At 35.2% G+C, this 20,868-nt stretch overlaps 3 protein-coding genes across 3 annotated transcripts in view; 2 read left to right on the top strand and 1 right to left on the bottom strand.

The window, feature by feature from the left end:
* Positions 1-966: 966 nt before the first annotated feature.
* LOTGIDRAFT_58927 (hypothetical protein) lies at positions 967-1,842 on the top strand (the record flags this gene model as incomplete). The annotated part of the gene is made up of 3 exons (XM_009059547.1): positions 967-1,097; positions 1,368-1,552; positions 1,793-1,842. Coding segments are annotated over 3 exons (366 nt in total), but the record flags the coding sequence as incomplete, so codon positions are not given.
* A 7,786-nt stretch (positions 1,843-9,628) lies between these two features.
* On the bottom strand, positions 9,629-14,916 carry LOTGIDRAFT_105230 (hypothetical protein; the record flags this gene model as incomplete). The annotated part of the gene is made up of 8 exons (XM_009059730.1): positions 9,629-9,736; positions 9,957-10,630; positions 10,882-11,003; positions 12,420-12,586; positions 13,001-13,136; positions 13,902-14,168; positions 14,411-14,521; positions 14,768-14,916. Coding segments are annotated over 8 exons (1,734 nt in total), but the record flags the coding sequence as incomplete, so codon positions are not given.
* Positions 14,917-20,491: 5,575 nt separating this feature from the next.
* LOTGIDRAFT_153706 (hypothetical protein) overlaps positions 20,492-20,868 on the top strand; it is a gene marked incomplete at both ends in the record, with an annotated part of 1,008 nt that continues 631 nt past the window's right edge. The window contains one exon of the mRNA XM_009059729.1: positions 20,492-20,852. Within this exon, the coding sequence (XP_009057977.1) occupies positions 20,492-20,852 (361 nt within the window). The remainder of the gene's footprint in view (positions 20,853-20,868) is intronic.

Raw genomic sequence — 20,868 nt, 5'->3', positions numbered from 1 at the left:
GAAGCAGCAGCACGAAGTCCGGATCTCATACCTCCCGTACGACCCATTCAACACGGTCTTCTCAACCCAACATTACCTCTCACCCACCAACTACATCTCCTACAACAACAACTCGGGTAAGTTTTCATTTCATCCTCTATACTTTATCAGTTATTATATTCGAGCGGTCCAAAATATAGCCAATATCTGTAATTGCGAAATACTGCACATCTTTGACTTTAACATCTATGTTTGTTTGCACCCTGTCGTTTACTCCACGGAATGGATAACAGGTTTTTGGCCTTTGTATAGGGAAATTGGCACCATATTTAGTGTCTTGTGCGGTACCTTTTAAATCTTAAATTATAAATAGGCAAATTTTTTACATGCACTTTCCTCTTAATGATTATGTGAACTAATTCGCTTATTACCTCTCAACAGCATACAACAACAACACAGCGTACAACATCAATACAGCCAACAACATCAACGTCGCATCGAGCAATGGCATCACCCCAGTCTTCCAGCTCAAGTCAGTCACCAAGCCGTATCAATCCAGGAAGCCATTCACCAAGACCACCAAGACAATCACCAAACCCAGGAAACCTGTCTACTGCCAGTAGCGCCACACCGTCAGTAAACAGTTCTGATAGTAATGGCGAAGGCACCATACAGGTAGGTCCTGTCTTAAAGCACGTGGATTCATTCTGCATTCGTAACACTAATACATCAGGATTTCCTTCCGGACAATGGAGTGTATATCCGAGATATAGATTAAACATCTCTCAAAAACTATACTTTTTCAAAAATCCATATTTTAGAGTCAAAGGAGAAATCTTTTAAATATTTCTTTTTGTAAGGGATTCCTCCACCTCAGGATAGACCATATTCGTCTACAAACCTGCAAGTTGAAGAACATTCATATTGTCAATATGTGAATACAATATTTAAATGCTCAAGATACAATTGTGATAATCTTGATTTCAGATCCAGATAAGCCACGATGATTTTGATAATATTTTGAACATTCATGTAATCCAGGCTCGTAATCTGAAACCGCGTGATCTCAACGGTCTCTCTGACCCTTTCGTTAAGATTTATCTTTTGCCTGGCAGAGGGTGAGTAAAATAATTATAATTATTCGGGGGTGTCTACTTGGTTCAAGAGATTGACATTCCCACAGAAGATGCAACCATTCTCCTCCTTGAAATGCGATGGGTTGGTTTCGTAATTGATTTAACTGCGTATATGGAAACAAAAATCAGAATGATGGGTGTTTGAGACAAAAAAAAACATCCCGTTTGGTAGTCCAAACAGCTCATACATAACTTGAAATAGGTCTTGAAATTGTAACAAACATTCAAAATCATCGTGTATCACCTTTTCAGGGCCGAAAATAAACGGCGAACGAAGCACATTGCTCGGACATTAAACCCCGAGTGGCACCAAACGTTAATATTCCCGAATCTAGCTACTGAGGAATTGAAAAATAAAGTTTTGGAGATCACCGTTTGGGATTACGACCGATTTAAAAGTAATGATTTTCTTGGAGAACTCATCATTGAACTAGATGGTATGTTGATTTTGAATACGAATCATATTGATATTTGTTGGTTTTAAGGTCATTCTGAGAAAAGGACTATTCACCTGTAATTGAATGAAGCAGTATGTATACTATGTGAATGTTTTGGGGGTTCGGACAAATCCTCTGTGAAGCCATGCATGCAACCTTTTTCATCCATATTCTCTTTCAAATTCCAACCAAATATTATGCTTAGAAAGCTTTTAGCAATATTCGTCATTTCTGTTCCAGAAAAGGCATTCCTAGACAACAAACCCCATTGGTATCCGTTACGTGATCATGTTCTACAACAAGGGTTTCAACTACCAAAATCCAGCGTTCCTCCGCCGAATTCTGGTGGTTCGTCAGGTGGTGCCGAAGGTGGTGGGAACAGTTCCAGTAAAAATGGAAAGAAGGGAGATAACTCGAAGTCACCACGTCATCACAGACGACATCCGGCCAAAGCAAAGGTAGGTATTGATAAATCCCTTGATCGGTAGCATACAGTTGTAGAATAAAGATGCGAATAGACGAGGTAAAGCGTACAGTGCGTTGTATGGTGCGGGATTATCGATACAGTAGAAAATAAAAGAAACGAAACGAATGGTTTCCGGACCCGTACCTCGTTTGTTCACTTCTTCTTTTTGAGTTCGATTTTTCCGCACCGGACGCTTTAACTCGTCTATTCTCTATTCGCGGCTTTACTTGGGTTTAAAATGCTCCAGTCTCCATTTATTAAAAAAAAAGTCAATTTATGACTTAATTAGTAGTAATGATAAAATATAATCTGATAGGCTATAAATGCAGATCTGAATGTGGTTTGGAACCCGAAGGTAAGCACGAAACGTATAGGTCCGTGCTTTTATCACTTAATTGTACCGCTTACATTTCCTTTATTGTAATCCCGTTTAATCATTGCAGAAGGACGATTCCAATAATGGAAGATTAGATCAGAGAAGACGCTCACTTGATGCATTAGATGAAGTTTCAGATCAATCAAGAATTTGTAAGTATTGATCTAATCGTCTACGGAAATTGATACGAATGGGCTATCTTGAATTGGAAGATTGTCATGCTCTTGGCTGATTCAGAGGAACTCTAACCTTTAGCATAAAGGCGTTTACACAGCTATAGCTAATTTAGGCAGCTCTCTTTATAGCCACTGACGCTGGAAACTAATCTAGTCAATGTTTCTTTTTGAATTTAGCGCCATCTAGAAAAGGACAGCGTCAGTCCATGTCAGCGCATGCGTCACCATCACCACGGAGAAGAACACGTGACTCCAGATCACCCAATAAATCTCGATCCAGTGGTAAGTTCAGAACCAAATCACTTTTAGAAACATATACAAGTAAATGCAAGCATGACATTTAAGTCGTATAAAAGAACAATACTAATTGTATCCAAACATAACCTATTTATCTCTATTGTGTTGTTTATCATGCTTTTAAAGTGAATTTAACTTTTTATTGTCACCCAAATACTCACTTATGTTAATATGTACTATTGTATTACAGGCTCGCCATTTCGTTGGTAAGAACTCGACATTGTTCAGTTACATTTGTTGTTTACACACTTGTTCATGTGCACTTGTTCATTTGATATTTGTCTCCAATCCTATTTCGTTTGTTGAAATTTGTCCCTTTTTTTTCCAATAAATCTTATCTCTCTTTTCCGAATTTTCTCTGGCAATGTACTCACTTGTTTCAAATTTTTATTGCAGTTTGTCCACTTATTGACTTCAAACAACTATTTTTCTGTTTTTGCAGTTTTTTGTTATTAATCTGTTGACTACAATGTTCTTTATTCTTCACTTTTTCAAATTTCCTCTTTTTCCAAAAACTTAATTCTTCAAATGTCCACTTGTTCTCTTTTTCAAACTTTTCCATCTTACCTCGTTCTGGTTATATGTTCTTTTGCCACTGTCTGTGATGTTTGTGATCAACTGTTCACTGCTTTAATCGTCCAGTCTTAGTTAGGGACGCAATTCCTCGAATACTTTAGGGATAGTAAGATACAAAAGGAAGAACGTTATAAGTACAGTACAGCACAATCCAATTTAATTGATATAAACCCATTGTGTACTGTCGACATTTGTACTACCGATATATAATTATCTTTGGGACAACTGGTTTGGAATTATCAATATTTAGATATTCAGGAACCAACTGACTACTGTACTTACTACTGGCCCTATGAAATACATAGTAAGAATATGCGACCCAATAAGCTCCTGGTTTCTAACCTTTTGTGCATTCTGCGCATTGTACACCACCTTCCAACCAAATGCAAGGAAATCCAAAAGTATTGAATACGGTCGACAGGGGTCTCAATCCATCCTCTTGTATTACAAACATATTATTTGAATGTCCCAGTTGAATCTCTCGGGTACCGCCTGTCGTGTTGGCAGGTACGCAAATGTATTTTTAGAGATATGTCCAAAATATATATATATATTTATGCATATGTATATAAAAGCAATTGCAAATTATTATTAAATATGAATAACTTTTCTTTTTTCAGAAAATTTAACCCAGCAATCATAACAAAAAATGAACGTGAACTGAATTGTGTATGGTTTGTTGAATTTTTGATTAATTGAAGATTGAACCAATATATTAAGATTGACCAGAAAAGATCATCCTCTAGAGACGTTCAGAAGCTTCGCCAACAGAAAGATATATACTCGCTGTTACCATTTACTGCTCTCAAAACTGATTCTGTAACACTGCTTTGAAAAAAAAATCTATGTGATTTTGACAAATCTTCTTCAATCGTGAAGCGTTCATAAGCTTTAAGCAATACTGAAGTACTAACTTGAACGGCAAGATACTGGTTATATGAACTTATGTTCATCACAAGAAATGAAAAAAAAACACAGTGAAAATCATCAAATTGTGTAGCATTATAGACTTACCTATGCAGTTCTTGTCGTGGATACTAGTATGCTTATTCTATTCATATTTTAAATATACAGACCATTATAATATGATGTACAAAGCTTAACTTTAAATTGTACAGATGTTGTGTACACATTATTTTGTGTGCAAAACAAAACAATTAGAGAAGTTCAGAAGTACCTTATCCTTCATATATTATCTATGTATCTATATGTATTAATAATTGTATGCATACTTTACATTATATGTACAAATAAAATGTTTATGTACAAACGGTATATACTTAGCTTACACAATATTTAAATGTGCCAAAAATTGGATGTATTTGCCGAATAATTCTGTGTTTATAATGTTATAGTTATGTACTGATATCTGACGTATATTACTAACAGCTATAGGCACCAGTGAAGATGGGTGATGATATATGGAACTTTAAGGTTACATGTAGTTCAAAGATGTTGATATTATCTGTGTACTATATAGTATTTTGTACATATTTATAATATTAAGTGTACATGCATATTTATCATTTTAAGTGTACATGTACATGCAAATAGATGTACAATGAGTACATTTCTTGCGTATTTTATAATATAACAAGTGTACATGTTTATAAAATGTAGAATAGTGCACATTTTTATTTTATATTTCTTATATGTATAGATACGATATAGAATGTATGCTTCTAACTTTGAAATAGATACAAACAAATGGATATAATATATACAGCTCAATGTTAAATTTGATGTGTAGAAAGAATATAGCATAAAGTGACTTTAACCTGTATGAATGTGATGTGTATAGCTCAAATTATAATTCAGGATTTAAACTGTGTACTTATTGTTTTATTTATATCCAAGCATTGTGATTTTAGAATATTTAAATTATTGTTATCATTTTCCGTTAAAGAAATAACATGCCTGGTTTCTAAAATTTGTTATATCAACATTCGTGTCACTGTGTAACCAACTTTTGTAATTATAATATCTGATTAATTTGGCATCTTAATAGCCGTTAACGAGTTTTTGCTATTGAAATAATTGATTGACATTTGAAAGAAGCACAATATTTTGACAGTCAAACGATGCTTTCAATAAACTCTGTGTCGATATAATGAAATCTGTGTCCTGTGTATGTAAAACATATCAACTTAAGATGCGTATCATCTTTTTCTTATCTTAAGGATTTTTGGGTCAGTTTCGATATCTAACCCTTTTCCGACGGTAATAAAGGCTTGCCATGAATATCTCAATCAAAATCTTATACTAAACAAATCATAAAATTTTGCTGGAAAGATAATAGGTGGAAAAATGGATTATTCCCCCTTGTTGCTATATTCCTTAGTTTAATTCTTTCTGCGTTGTGACGTCATTGTTACTGCTGAAATTGGTTTCTAATATTTGATAAATAAAACTATTATTAATTTATATTATTTATTTATATAATATTTCCTGATATACTCTTCCGAATAATACGTGGCTCTAACACCATTTACATAATCTCACTAATATTCTCTTAATTCTGCGATGTGTTAAAGATGGGTTCCCTTGTTTTCATTTATGAAAATAGAAATTCTAATACTTATATGAATAGAAAGTTGAGGTGTTCTAATGACTTAGAAAAATACCAGTTTGTTTCACAAATTCATTAGCTAAATTAGAAGAGAATTACCAGCAGAATTACAATGAGTGACCAATCAAGAAAGGTTGCAAAGATTGTTTATCCAGATAGTACATACATGGACATAAAAAAAACTCTTAATCATATGCAATAAGAACATAATGATATGATTAAGAGAACATGATAATTCATTAGAAACACCAATTAATCAAATACTTTGCTTAATTTGACACTAAAAAATGAGGAAATCCATCTTTAAATACATGCGCATAAGATTTATTATAGAGCAGGCTTACTTGGATGCTCTAGATCCAACCTCGTGAATCCTTTAAAATCTATAACCCTCGTCCATCGTTTTCGCATTGTAAAAAATTTAACATTTTAAAACCCGGACTTGTTTGATCCATGCTTTTGATCTAGCCATAATGTAGAAAGGTCGAAGAAGTTATGGACTTTTCAAAATAGAAACCTTACATGATTAATTTCTATTAAAAATTACCTCCCTTTGACTTGATATACTTATTGTCATCCCTTTCTGCTGAACGTGCTCTATCAAATCTCCCTATTATACTATTCAATAAAAAACGTTTCCGTTCCGCCTTTTGCCTTCGATTATCTCCCTTTCTAATGACCTCTTCAATTTATGTATTATAGAGGAATTTTAGTTTATTATTTACATCAAATAAATGCATATTCTTCTGATTTTTAATCAAAGCAAATAGATTACTTATCCAGAAAATGCTTCTTCTGGAAGGATTGTATATGTTTTTGGATCTTCCCGTGCTCTGGCAAGGACCAACACGGCACTGTTGCGTTCACCAGAGGGTCGTGACGTTTGGCTAAAATTGCAGAATCGCCCTGAAGCCTGCCATTGATCATCATTCGGATAATTGCTGTATGTCGTCCGTTTAATCTGTACTCTTTTGCTGTTACATGTTTATGGATGAACATGCCTGAAAGAGATCATATGTGTCACAAGGATCAAAAGGTATAAAAGCAGGCTGCTTTTAAATAAAACAAATAATTGAAAAAATAACAGATAATATTTGAACTTAGGTCTGAGTCTGTATTCCATATAATGGGAGAAGTTTCTTGCTCGGCACTATTTCCTGCTGCACAATTAATCTATTGTACAATTCTATTGTATCCGCTACATACCTAAAACACCAGTAGCTTTATGAGAAAGCTTATTCTCTTTCTGGATATCAACATTAATAAAGTCATCGCCAGTAGCGTCATCATGAGACCAGTGTTGGTGTCTGTCTATAATAATTGGTAGACCATTCTCTAGCGTGATGATCAGCACCGCTTCATCTTCCTCGATCTGTTCAGAATCACAAAGTCAGTAATGTACTAAGTTAATGATAAAAGATATTCAAAGCCATTCATTCAGAAAAGAATGCAAAAAAAAAAATCCAAAGAAAATCCGAATTTTTCAAAATTATAGAGAACTGACGCCATGTAGGGGGCCCTCCTAATAACTGCTTCATTCAAATCTTAAAATCATTTACCGCTATGATAACATATAGCATTTGCGAAATTCAAAACAAGTTGATACATCAAGTCGCAGAATCCCATCAGATTTTCAATAAAAGTAAGCCTTCAGTAATACCAGCGGTGTTACTCAGTATGATATAGACTTTCCATATCTACCTATACCATACCGAAATACCCGATATTTTAAATGTAATTGCAGAACAAGGAAAGACTTGCTTGAATTAAAAATTCGTTCGGATATGATGCCAGGGTCTGTTTTAATATCCGATACAACTCAATTCTGTCCGTATTATTTTGAAAATAACTTACTCTAATGGTAGCCCCTGAACGATGTAAGATCTTGTATTGTTCCCATTTGAAATCTTTACCGTTAATTACCACGGTATCGAGTTTAACTACTACCGTTAATTCCTTATACAATACAGCTACAGCTTTAATAAACTTTCTTTGATGACCATTTCTGTCTTTCTTCTTTCCTAGTTTCATCTTGATGTTAATTCGCAAATCTGGAGATATATTATGTATAATATCAAATAGTAGTAATAGGGTGATTAATAACACTGCGTACTTAAATAATATGCAAAATGTAAATGATGTAGGATATATTGTGACCTCGACCCTTGGTTTAAATTGGAAAATCAAATCAATATGCCGTTATATTGCGTGGAAATTGGTATTTTACTGATAATAATCTCGTTTTTTTGGGCATTTTAGCACACATATATTATTTGCTCTTGCGTCTAGTCCACGACTTTTCCAAATCGAATTGATGCCATTTTTGTCTTATTATTTGTTGACATTATATGAAATCTTAAAATATAACGAGGCTTCTTAAGTTATGCCTCTGATGGTGGATTTTCCAACAGAAACTACCAACCTAGATCTGGATCCTGAATTAACTGGAAGACATCATTGTTTCTCCCTTTCACATCGTAACAAACAGGAACCTCCATACCAACTATATCCACCATAAAATGGGGATCTCCACCAACTGATAAGTAAAGAAATGTAGTTGGTTTATTTGAATAAGTATTTATGGTTGAAAAATTGGCAAGTTCGGCTCATTTGCACCTATGCGTCAGTTTCTGACATAAAACCCCTTGTGATAAAAAGTTCTTCCACCAAGGCCATTATATCGATAACACGTGTTGGTAACACGCTATGGGTTTATTTCATCTATATGCTTACCTCTTCCACGGTTTCTCCAGCCACCAAACTGTCCTATGTTGAATCCTGTAGATTAATATGAACATAGGTGAAAATCGGTATATCGTCAAAATATATATCAACACGTTATGGGGCAAATTTACTAAGCATCGTCTTCCACACACTGCAGAAAATTACTTTTGCTTAGGTCTATGCTAAAAATAAGACCGAAACATCTGTACTCTCTACCAGCCTCTGATCGATGCCGGCTCCTGTCGAGACAAGACAAAATAGGCCCTGTTAATTTCAGTGTGTGTTTTTAAAACCTAGTTAGATACTTTCAGTCTGCAAAACACAGGGAAAGAAGAATATTTTTGCATTCCAGTCTTACCATCATTTTCTTTCAATTTATGTAATAAATTATGTATCTCCGGTTCTATCATTTTTTTCAACAAACTGATCTTGCATTCTTGCAGTCATTTAAACTGTGTGCGCAGCCAAAAGCTCAAAGGTCACAGAGTCACGTGATACTAACAAAACGAAAGTTATGTGATGCCCAACACTAATTTACAGTTATAGTAAAGGTAATTTAATGTTATGTTCGAAAAAACGCATTTTCGGAGGTGTTTAAAATCAACATTAAACAGGGCCTACATGTTTTTACTCCAGCGGACAACTGTCAAAATAACCACCAGAGACTGGAATAGATGGTGCTACAATATGAAAGCAGTGTATAAATAGTCTAAATTCTTAACGCTACCAATTCGGCTTTGGGTTACAAGGAAATTTTCAAATTAGGTCTTCCCATTCCTGGCTGAAGTATCGCAACCACACATTTAAGAGAATCGACCCCTGTGTTCCTGAAATATGAGTTTCTCTATACGCAATGTGCCGCCATAATGGATTGCCTGCACGGAAGGCAACTCTACTTACCTTCGCCTTCATGTGTACTAATCAGATCACTTTGGTCACTCTGATCAGTATCTCCTGGTTTAGTAACTACCATAGATGTTACTGGTGTTACTAAGTTATACTGAAAATGTATGATTATAAGGATTAAGGATTAGTCAGACTGAAATCCAACGTACGATTCAACATAGATCAGATAATAAAGGAACAATTGAAACCAGTGGAGGTGACGGCATCATAATGTTAATTATGGGCTTCTGTAACGATTTAATTAGTCTCTTAAGGTGGAAACCTCGCATCATTGACGCCAATGCTTTTTCTGAGGAGAAAGGAAACTTCAGTACCTTAAGGGAAAGATCAATAGCCTGCTGTTTCAAGTCCTCTCGCTCGTCTTCATCTATTGCACCGTCTCGCTTTCTTAGAATATCTTGAATAGCAAGATAAGCCCACATCTTCTCTGTGATTCCTTTAAATTCCTCCCTAGCCTCTTCTCGCTCTTCTCGGGCAGCAAGGGTTAGCTCCATTTCGCCCAGTGAGGTGTTTCCGTGGACATTGATTGGTATTTCCCATGATCCATTAGCAATTCTTCCAGCCACCAAGAGCTCAGAGCCGTTAAAGTAGTTACTGAATTTTCGACTGGTAATTGTGTCTCGATCAACGCTTTCGTCCAAATAGTCAAAATCTAAATCTGTTACCATGGATGTTGACACTTCATCGTAGAAACCTTGAATTTGAAGAGCCGAATCTGCTTCCTCATAAATACGTCGTGCGAATCCTTCGTTTTGGACGGCAATCTTCTTCATGAGAGGCCAATCGGCATAAGCTCCGAAAGCAAGTGTGTAAATAGGGATATGATAACGATTTTCGTCACGGATGTTTTTCAAGATTTCGGAGTCCAGAGTCTCACCAACAGTTGATCTCCCATCAGTTAAAAAGATGACGACTGATCTGTTGTGTTCACTAGCATGATCATAAAGAAAATTAACCCCCTTTACCATAGCCTCGTTTATATCGGTTGCTGAAAGGTATAATTTAATTAACAAAATTAATGGGGACTGTTTGGAATTGGACAGAGAGTGACAAAAAATATGATGCTCGATTGAATCATTTAATGATTATCATTCAGATAGAATAATATTTCAAATTGTAAGTCGCGAAGAAAACAATTTAAATTTCATATTATAACTGGCTGATAGTTTGTCGTCTGCTGACCAACTTGTTTTAGTAAATTCAAAGTTCAATTATGTTCCGCCTGAAATGGCCATTTACCTCCTTGTGTCTGTAAATTATCTATCTGCTCCATTGCCTTCAGTAATGTGACGTCATTTACAGGAACCATATCTTCATTGTTCCAAAAGTCAGAGTAGGTGTTAAAATCCAGGATATTAAATCTAACAATACGTAAAGAAACTGGAAATTTCAATACCCCAGATCAAGCCTTGGATATTTTGAGATCAGAACCATTTAAAGTGACAGCTGTACCACTCATGCCTTTTTAACTTAGCCAATCAGTAATAATATCCACCTCTCACCGTCGAAATGTGAGTCTTCAAATCCATATCTGTTCAGAATTATCTGCGTTTGAAAGTTAAAAAGATGAGTCGTCTTTTCTTGAGACAATGCCATATATAGAAAAGACATATATAAAAATAGGAAAAGTTTGAGATATTTTTGAAGGAAGTGTATTTACATACATGTATATTCAAAACTCAAGTCAACTCCCAATCATGGCATAACTGTCCCTTTAACAGAAATACTATCAAAACGAAAATAATAGAATGATATAGAGTTTCAGGAGTTCTATTTTAGAAGCTTTTATACGAAGCAAATTATAAAGTTTCAACCATGATGGTAATAACTCTTACGAATTTGTTTTAGTCGTACCATTATACAGAGGAAACCGTTACTAAATTTGAAAATAAATTAGGTCAAATTAACATATTGCGTTAGTAACTAACCTAAACCTGGGCTGTTAACTATCAAAAATTGTAATACCATTAGTCTACAGTTAATAGACATTCCTTATAGAATGTCATGTTGACCCGATTAACAGTGTCGCTCCCCTTTCTAGAACAATTTGTCAAGGACATGGAATCGGCGTATAGTGAACACTTATTTTTTATAATTTTTATCCGTAAATTGTGCTCCGCTTCTGCATTTAGGGACAGGTTAGTCAATTTTGAGGGGTTGATTTTAGTCTTAATACATTCAAATAATCTTCAGAAATTCTAGCTATGTACGAAAATCGCAAAAAACCTTCAAAAATACCTCAAACTGGGAATTTCACTGTCTATTTCTATGTCTTGTCTAAATATCGCAGAGTTCCAAAACAGACGAGTCGTCATTTTGACTAGAGAACGCGGATAATTCTGGACACACATGGATTTGAAGGTCCCAATTTCGATGGTGAGCTGTCAACACTAGTGGTGATTAGCTTAGGTAAAAAACATATCGTTTCTGAGACTAAAGTATGATTGGTGAAACGGATGGCAAACTTGTCCCTTTAATATGCATGTTATTGTTCTAAAACAAGAGTGCCTATTACAATGCTAAATCTGGATCTGCACATGTTTCAGTTAATAACATAATATGTTAGATATTATAGTTTACATTAGAACAATAGCTTAACATTCTTAACATTATGGTTTAAATAATAAACACTCTCGCCCTTCATATAATGACATGGTAAACGACTTATAACCGGGTCATTTTCAGGAATTATTGTGCTTTTCAGATAATGAACCAAACAAGGTATATTATTTTGATAAAATGTTTGGGTTAAAATAGACTGTTATTCCATAGCTTACCTATCGCCAGGTCGAAGTTGGTTTAGAATAACTCTCATAGCAGATTTCAGCTGATCTAGTTTACCAAAATCCATGGAAACACTGGTATCCAATATAAACAAAATATCTTTTGGCAATGGGTAGGTTAATTTGGGTGCGAAAAAATGAACAAAATATCCATCAATAATCTGCAAGGCAAAATTACATTGAAAAGTCGTGTCCATAGGAAACAATTGTGTCTTTGGGAAGTATATTGTTGGTTGAGGGCTGGTAGTGTGATAATATATTATATTCAAGCAGAATGGTTTTCGACAGAGGCTCTTAGTCAAGTAAAAATTTGAATAGCGCAAATAGAAACTATAACGTGTGTCCGGTACACATAGTATCACATGAAAATGGTTGACAGTAGCCACAAGGACATTTTAATATACATTGGTCTCAATAATTGGACATAGTTTACCCAATTTACCTTCTGACCAACAGTGTCTGAGCCAGGTTTACGTCCGAGGGATGGGGGGACTTGCCACTGCTGACCAACATCTGTGACTAAACTACTCTGAACTGTGGCCAAGAGACTAATTCTCTGTGAGCAATGTACCTACCAAAACATCACCAGCGTCAAAATCACGTTCAATGTCATAGAGAACACTGAACATTCCTGATATACCCCACGGGTTAGAGTTCATCTGTTCCTGAGTAGTAGGATGGAAACTAATATGGGCGGTCACATTGTTTGGTCTGTAAATATTCACCAATGGATTATCTCCTGAAACAAAAGGTTTTACTTTATACATTTAGAACTGTAAAGAGATGTCGCTATGCATGATGATAGTGGCATACATTCATTAATTATATTTTTTATTCCATCTATTGCTATCTGTCACATGCACAAGTTTGTTTGTCCGGCCCCTCCTACCGGATGCACTAGGTTGAAAGATCCGAAGTTACAATCGATGACAGGATTGAAACCTCGAGATGTGGCAAAGCACACATCAATGACTGCCTCCTAAAACATGCAGACGTAAACAATTCAGAAAAGTATGAACAAAGTGGTACTCTTGTTCCTAAAGAATCAGAAAAAAGATTTTGAGTTCTTCAGCTGATTCAAGATGTATTATTACATCTAAAAGGCTTTAACACCCCAAGGACCTGATAAATGTTTGTCCTGCTATACTGGGTGCATATACATCATCATATTTCAAAGTTGAATTTTGTGATGAAAAAATGGTGTTTGTTTCTTTTACATCTGGTGACAATTACAAGCTTTTGACAAAACACTGCCACTTTTATACCGGAAGGTTCTGAATTTCCTTTCCTTTGTTTGGGTTGTTCAAACTTGGGACAGGACGTGTTTTTTACGTTACAAAAATTTGATAAACCGGCATCTCAGTACAGATTTTTTTCGGAGGAAAGGGCAAACTTTTCAAAGAATTTGGTACCGGTTCCTCTAGACTATTTCAACCACAATCTAGCATTGATTGTCTTTAAAATGCAAAGTCGAACAGCTCTTTTAGATACATACTTGACATATCCATGCTCGATAGTAGATCATCTCTGATTGGTGGAACTCTCAGGAACGTTATATAACGAGATTCTACGAGGTTGACGTTAACCCTTAAATCATCGACGGGCTCTCCAGGGTTAATGTAAACTGTATGGTCATAATATCCCTTCTTTCGTCGTAACACTTCTTGATAGGTCAAATTGAATGCCACTTTCTTGTGTGCCTTGATATTAACTTGTACAATAAATCTGTTGGTATCTCGAGGTCTGAAAAAAACAGGGCACAATAATATTTATGGTGCTGGAATTCTAATGAAAAGAAAAGAACACGATGTCGTTTTTGAACGATTGATCAGATCTCTTAGCTGCTAGCAGTCTTTGAAATACAGTTTCTCACAGATTCTGTCACTCTCAGGGTCGAGTCCATTGACAATTCGTCTTCACGACAAGAGTTGACTTTTATTAAATCTTCAATTGACTCAATTTCTGAATTTTAAGGAACTACTAACCTGGCAGCTAAATGACCTGCGCTTTCTCCCTCTTTCTTAGCTTTCAGATATTTTCGCTTGGCTGTTGACTTTTCTTCCACGTGACCCTGGTATTCTTTGCCTTCAATATCCCTGAAATAACCCAACATTAAACTCATTATTGACTGGAAACTTTAAGGTCTCACTCATCTTTACGATGTATGTCCACATAAGCTGATTTCGGGCAAAAGAAATAAATTGAAAGGCAGAAGAAACTTGTTGATTTCACATGTAAGGTTAGTTTTCGTTGGACGTCCAGATACGCCATTGACGATAATGAATATATAATATTATATATATATTAATAAAATATATACCCTGATTTATGTACATACTTACATGACAAAAGATGAAATAAATGCATTTTCTGGCAGGATTACATCCATGTCTATTTCTCGGGTGACATACGTAGGATTTGATATGGTACTAGATACAGTGGTGGTAGCAAATCTATATCTGATATCAGTATTAATATACAGGTTCTCTATTACTGTTGTCTGCAAAACATTAATCAAGGCAATTTACATAGGTACATAGTGTAGTCAAACCATCGTAAAGAGGTCCTCACACCAAAACGATTGCCAGTTTGCCGGACGCACCTCATAACTAAGCGGCATGGGAGTTGCATTCGAAACTTATGTCCACTATTCTTATATGCAAACATATGCAACTGATGCAAATCTGGATGTTTCGTTTCGTTTCTTATTGGGTTTCTTTGTTTGTGACTCCACTTGCCATCCATGATCTGACGAAATTGTTATCCATATCGTGTTTTGGATCATTTAATATTCAACCAATCAAATCCTCTGTTCCAATAAAGATAAATTTATGTGAGATACTCTTAGACATCATTTGTCAAAATGATCAACTTTTAGCCTTTTGGGACGACATTGATAAACGTTTCTAAGACAATAGAGTGTATCATTACTAAATACCTATCTATACCTTTATTTCTAGATTTAGTAGTTATAGTATAAAACAAAATAAAGGTTTATGTAACAATCTGGTGTCATCTGGAATCCGACCACTAGATATTCTATGTTATAAGGAAATTCCCATATAATCCCATAAAATTAAACTTTATTATTATACACTAAAATTCAGTTTCCTGAACAGAAGTTTGTTATTCTGGCGAGTTTGGTCTAGAAACTGTAGACACGCGTCAGTATAAAAGTCATGTATTTACTAAAACCAATGCTTATTTTACCTAATAAGAATAAACATTGCCACTAACCAAATTGTGTCAGAAAAGTATGATTGTAAAAACAGATAGCAAAAACACAATTTTGACAGAACCTGTATCAACATTTTTTGATACATTGATGAACAACATTTGATCAAACTTATGATTATCGAACTCTCATTTCCTATTAAGGCTAAAATTTTGATTTTTTTCTTAACGAATTTACGTCTCTTGAACTTAAACTTCTGTAGACTTTCGGAAGCAGTTTTGCACAGCTTTGCACGTTACTTTACAAGTTGATTCATTTCAGATCACCCTTTTATCCAATTATAGATTCTCTTGGATCTTTCAATTGAGTTTTTGGCCTATTTCAGACACGCTGATTAGTATCAGAACAGATTTTTGTGGTTTTCCGACACTTTTTTGTCATCAGAGCAGACGTTTGTCAACTTTGATTAAATTGATTTAACACAGGATTGTTACTTTTAATTTCATGTGGCATTTTATAAATTTAAGGAGATAGTTTTCCAATTTCAGACACATATTTCGCAAATTCAACAAGTGAGTTTAAGTCACTCCTATCTTGTTTTGAAATATTATCAAAATATTTCAATTTGCAAAACACATACATGTGTACATTTACAATAAAATATTGGTAATCCATCTGAATTTTAGAATCAAGTACTAACTTACCTTCTTCTGGTGCGACAGACCAACCATCATACATATTACAACAAGTAGTTCAATTATAGAAGCCATTGTTTCAAATCAGATAAATCACCGAACTCTATCTACCACAATCGAACGAAGAGGAACGCTGGCGCCTGCAAAACTCGAACTTGTGTCTAAGAATTTAAAAGTACATTTCGTAAAATTATTCTGAAGCAATGTCTAAAAATCACCAAAGTTCTATCTGAGCAGAGTTGGTGTTGGTTGTCCTGAAATTATCCGCCGTTACTGAAAGCCATCAGCCGGTTAGAAGGTGCAGAGGACTAGTGGCGTCTTGGCTTCTTAACTCAGAGTTTATTTGGTATTAAATAGTTACCATGTGTCCTTTCTTACATAATAATAGTTGAGTCGTTTTTCCCGCTCATACAACCACCATTTGGCATAAACTTGAATTATGTCCTGAATTTTTTTTTATCCAAAATTAGACTTTAGTATTCGTGTTTTTTTCTTGTTCTTTTTGGTTGATAAAGCCTTCAAAAAATTGCTTTCGTTAATCACCCAATTTATGAAATTTACCTATTTCAGAAAGGCGTCAATAATTAGCATGTGTAGCAAGGTAACAGAATTGTTTTTTACATGCAGTTGGAAGGCTTTCCTAAAGATGAACTAGGGTCATCTGACTGGTTAAAACATTTGGTGGATCCATCACAATGGACCGGATATATCGAGAATAGTAGATACTGTGGTCGACAAATAGATCCACTTTGCATTATTTTGTAGCTTGGTTGATGTTGACTGTGTTGGATCTGATTTTATGCATTGAATCCCCAGACAACATGAGCCTCGCGTTATAGGAATCTAAGATCGCTATGTTTGCCACCGTGCTCTCATAGAGAACCGTACATTAGATTTGTCACTCTTTTGATGTTAATCGATTTTTACTTTTTATAAATATTCAGGACTGGTGTTGGGAATCAGCAAACAACAATCAAGGCGTTCTGACACAGTTGATCCGATAGTATGCCTCGCGTTGATGTCCTACTTTGGGGAATGTTTATCCACCATGGCCACCTGTAAACCATTTCTAAAGGAATATGTTTAATATGTAAATTGTTAACCGGTGACTATTATAAGCTACAACTACACTCTATTACCGAAAGTTACATGTGAGCCGATTGAATGTAACCAGCAAGCAGATTGTGATAAAATGACAGTGAGCCACCATTGATTCGGTTAACTGGCTAGCCAAAGCTTACTGAATTGTTGCGATGGCTTTGCAAATTAATTACATTCATCTCGACGTAGAACTATGGAAAAGACACAGAGATTCACAGACACGCTTGACTTCTTTTAATGAAATGATCCAGCCGCGAACCAAAAAATCTAACATGGCTGTTCAATGCTACAAAGAACAGTTTTTGGTACAGTGGTCTTTTCCGTGGTCTGAATGACAAAAGTCGGAGTTTGTCAAACTTGCACTAACTGGAATATTTAAATTTTTTATTTTATGTCGAAAGGCGCGAAGTTAAAGTCTGTTTGTAAAGGAAACGCCTGACCTTAATTTCATATGCTATTGTTTCAGTTATCCTGTTAATTCACTCTACCCATTGCTCTTATAATTTGTTAAAAAATGAAATACATCGGCTTGTTAGATAACACACTGGATGTCGGTATGACTTTTGTATGTAGAATATTTTAGTGGACATAAAAGTCTCATTATAACAAAATCAAGCACAATTCTTGCCAAATTCTGACACAACTGACACAAAAGTGAATTTGTTTGTTATCTCCTAAAGGCTAGCGCACACGGGAGCTCCCAGCTGAGCAAAATTTCATTCGTGCCTCTCAGCTTAGCTCGTAGCTCTCGTGTGCGCAGAGTCTAGCGCACCCGAGAGCTCCCAGCTGAGCAAAATTTCATTCGTGCCTCTCAGCTCAGCTCGTAGCTCTCGTGAGTAGTATATGTGTTTTCTGATATAGCGCATCCAGTTTGATCCGGTTTTGAGATGTCAGGTATATGTCTTTTCGGATATGACGCATTTCACTTCTGTGCATGCGCGGCTTTTTCATTGCGTCATATCCGAAAAGACACAACTGTTAAAATGTATTATAACAGACTTCCCCAAACTGTTAAAAAAAAAATCATAACAGATTCCTCCAAACTGTATTATAAATTACCCCAAACCACAGACAAGAATCACTAATAATAATACAGTATAAAATAACCGCATTTAAAAAAAAAAAAAATGTCTTTAATTTTAAAACTAAAACAAACAAAATTCGAAGGAGACGGTTTCTTCTCTGCGCTAACATCTCTCATCCCCAAAGTGGCCAATTTTGTATCAAACAACAAATTTCCTCCTTGTATTAAATCTTTCGTATTAAAAATATATGGTGTTTATTGAACAAATATGTCTTTAATAAATGTCCATCCTCCTAAAACGCATTTCGGTGCGAGAGACATTCAAAAGTCATTGGGTTCTCTTCCTGGATTCCCATGGGCAAAATATCCCGGAGAAAAACATCTCCCAGGGCACAATTATACAGGGCCAGGCACTAGGTTAGATCTGCGTTTAGACGAAAATGATAATCCCAAACCAGGGGAAGAACCCGTTAATAGAGTTGACGCAGCAGCGCTCAAACACGACATACTGTACAGAAACAAAGACATAACATTCAGACACCAAGCAGACAAACAAATGATAGACCAACTCGAAAATATTCCCAATCCCACTTTCAAAGACAAATTACAGAGGGCTCTTATCATAAAACTCTTGAAGGCAAAATTGAAATTGGGTATGGGCATATCAGACGAGATTCACAAAGAATTTCGAAAAAACAAACATTACCTCAAAGTCAAATTTTTGATAAAGATGAAATTTGGTCAGCCGATTTAATCAACATGCCAGTCGAGAGAGGGTACAAGTATTGTTTAACGGTGATCGACATATACACGAGATACGCTTGGGTCTTTCGAAACCATAATGAAACAATCCAACAGACGACCCCTAAAGTTGTGGGTTGATAAAGGAAGCGAATTCTACAACAGAAATGTGAAATCTCTGGGGTTTGAAATTTACAGCACGCATAACGAAGGTAAAGCCGTAGTGATAGAAAGATTCAACAGGACTCTTAAAAGCAAATTATTCAAGAAATTCACGGAATTGAAATCTCAAAAATGGCTTAAAATATTACCAGTTGTTGTCGACGAATACAATAACAAAATACATTCGTCTATAGGTGTAACGCCAACGCAAGCCTCTAGTAACCCGAATATCATAAAGTCCGTCAACACTCGAAACAACTTTGAAAACGAGATTAGCAATTTGAATATTAAACCCAAATTCAAAGTTGGAGATCGAGTTCGTATTTTTAAATATAAGTCATTGTTTCAGAAAGGTTACGTCGGCTATTGGACTAACGAGATATTCATCGTTGATAAAGTAAACAACACATCACCTCCCACGTATGAATTGATCGATCAAGACAAAGAACAAATCATAGGAAGGTTTTATCAAAATGAACTAAAAAAAATGACTTTTAAAAATAAATCACGAAAATGAAGATTTAGATGAAAGGTTAAGAAATTTAGATGTCGACAAGCATTTACGCTCTCTTAAATTAAGATTTTTTAAATTTAAATGTAAATTTATCTTCAAAATATTATTGAATGTGTTTTATCAGAATGTTATACAATTTTTTTCAAACACAAACTACGTATATATTTCGTCAATTGGGTCTTCAGCAATACTTACTGCATACTTCGAAAAACACCTAAAAAAATCAACTTAAAAAATGAATGCATTTCTCGATAAATACGGAAAAGACACGACCACAAACTTTCAACTTGTGAAATGGGCCAAGGAATTGAACGTCTCGCCGTTTTATTATTGCATGCGAGATGAAATTGATGAACTGAAATACAAGAAAGGTAAATTTTACGCCATCACAAACATTCATACGTCGGATCAAAAAGGAGTTCATCACTCTGCTTTACACAAAGATTCTTCGAATAACTTTTATTTCTTTGATTCTTTCGGTCTAGAACCGACAGAAGAGATAACGAAATTGACTAGCAAGCCAATCAAATGTTCTACGTTTCAAATTCAAATGCCAGGAAAAAAGCTGTGTGGACAGCTGTCGCTTTGGGTTTTATATCGGTTGAGTTTGGGAGAAAAGTTTGAAGAAATTATAATAAATTTAACTCAATAAAAATGGCAAACAAGTTTGGATTAGGGTCTTTACCTCTAGAATCTAAAAATCCCATGACGACGTTTATAAACAAAGCGAAACCTTTTTTCGTGGATCAAATCGGAGACACCTTACAAGGGGATATCGATATGAACAATTTCAAAATAACTAATTTAAAGTTTCCAGGAAACGATAACGATGCCGTGAACAAGAAATATTTACTGGATCAAATAAACGCAATTCAAATAGATAAGGACCATGTTGAAAATAGAATAAATGACGTGAAAAGATACCTCAGACGAAATATTAAAAATCTTGTGGACGAACCCAAACTACAACAAGAGTTAACGAGTTTGAAACGTCTTATTCAAGTGGATAAAACAAGTCAGTTGCAAATTTA

This window comes from Lottia gigantea (assembly GCF_000327385.1).
Source record: "Lottia gigantea unplaced genomic scaffold LOTGIsca_4, whole genome shotgun sequence".
NCBI lineage: Eukaryota > Metazoa > Mollusca > Gastropoda > Lottiidae > Lottia > Lottia gigantea.
Note: the sequence above shows the minus strand (reverse complement) of the source record. Positions and strands in the feature narration are given on the sequence as shown.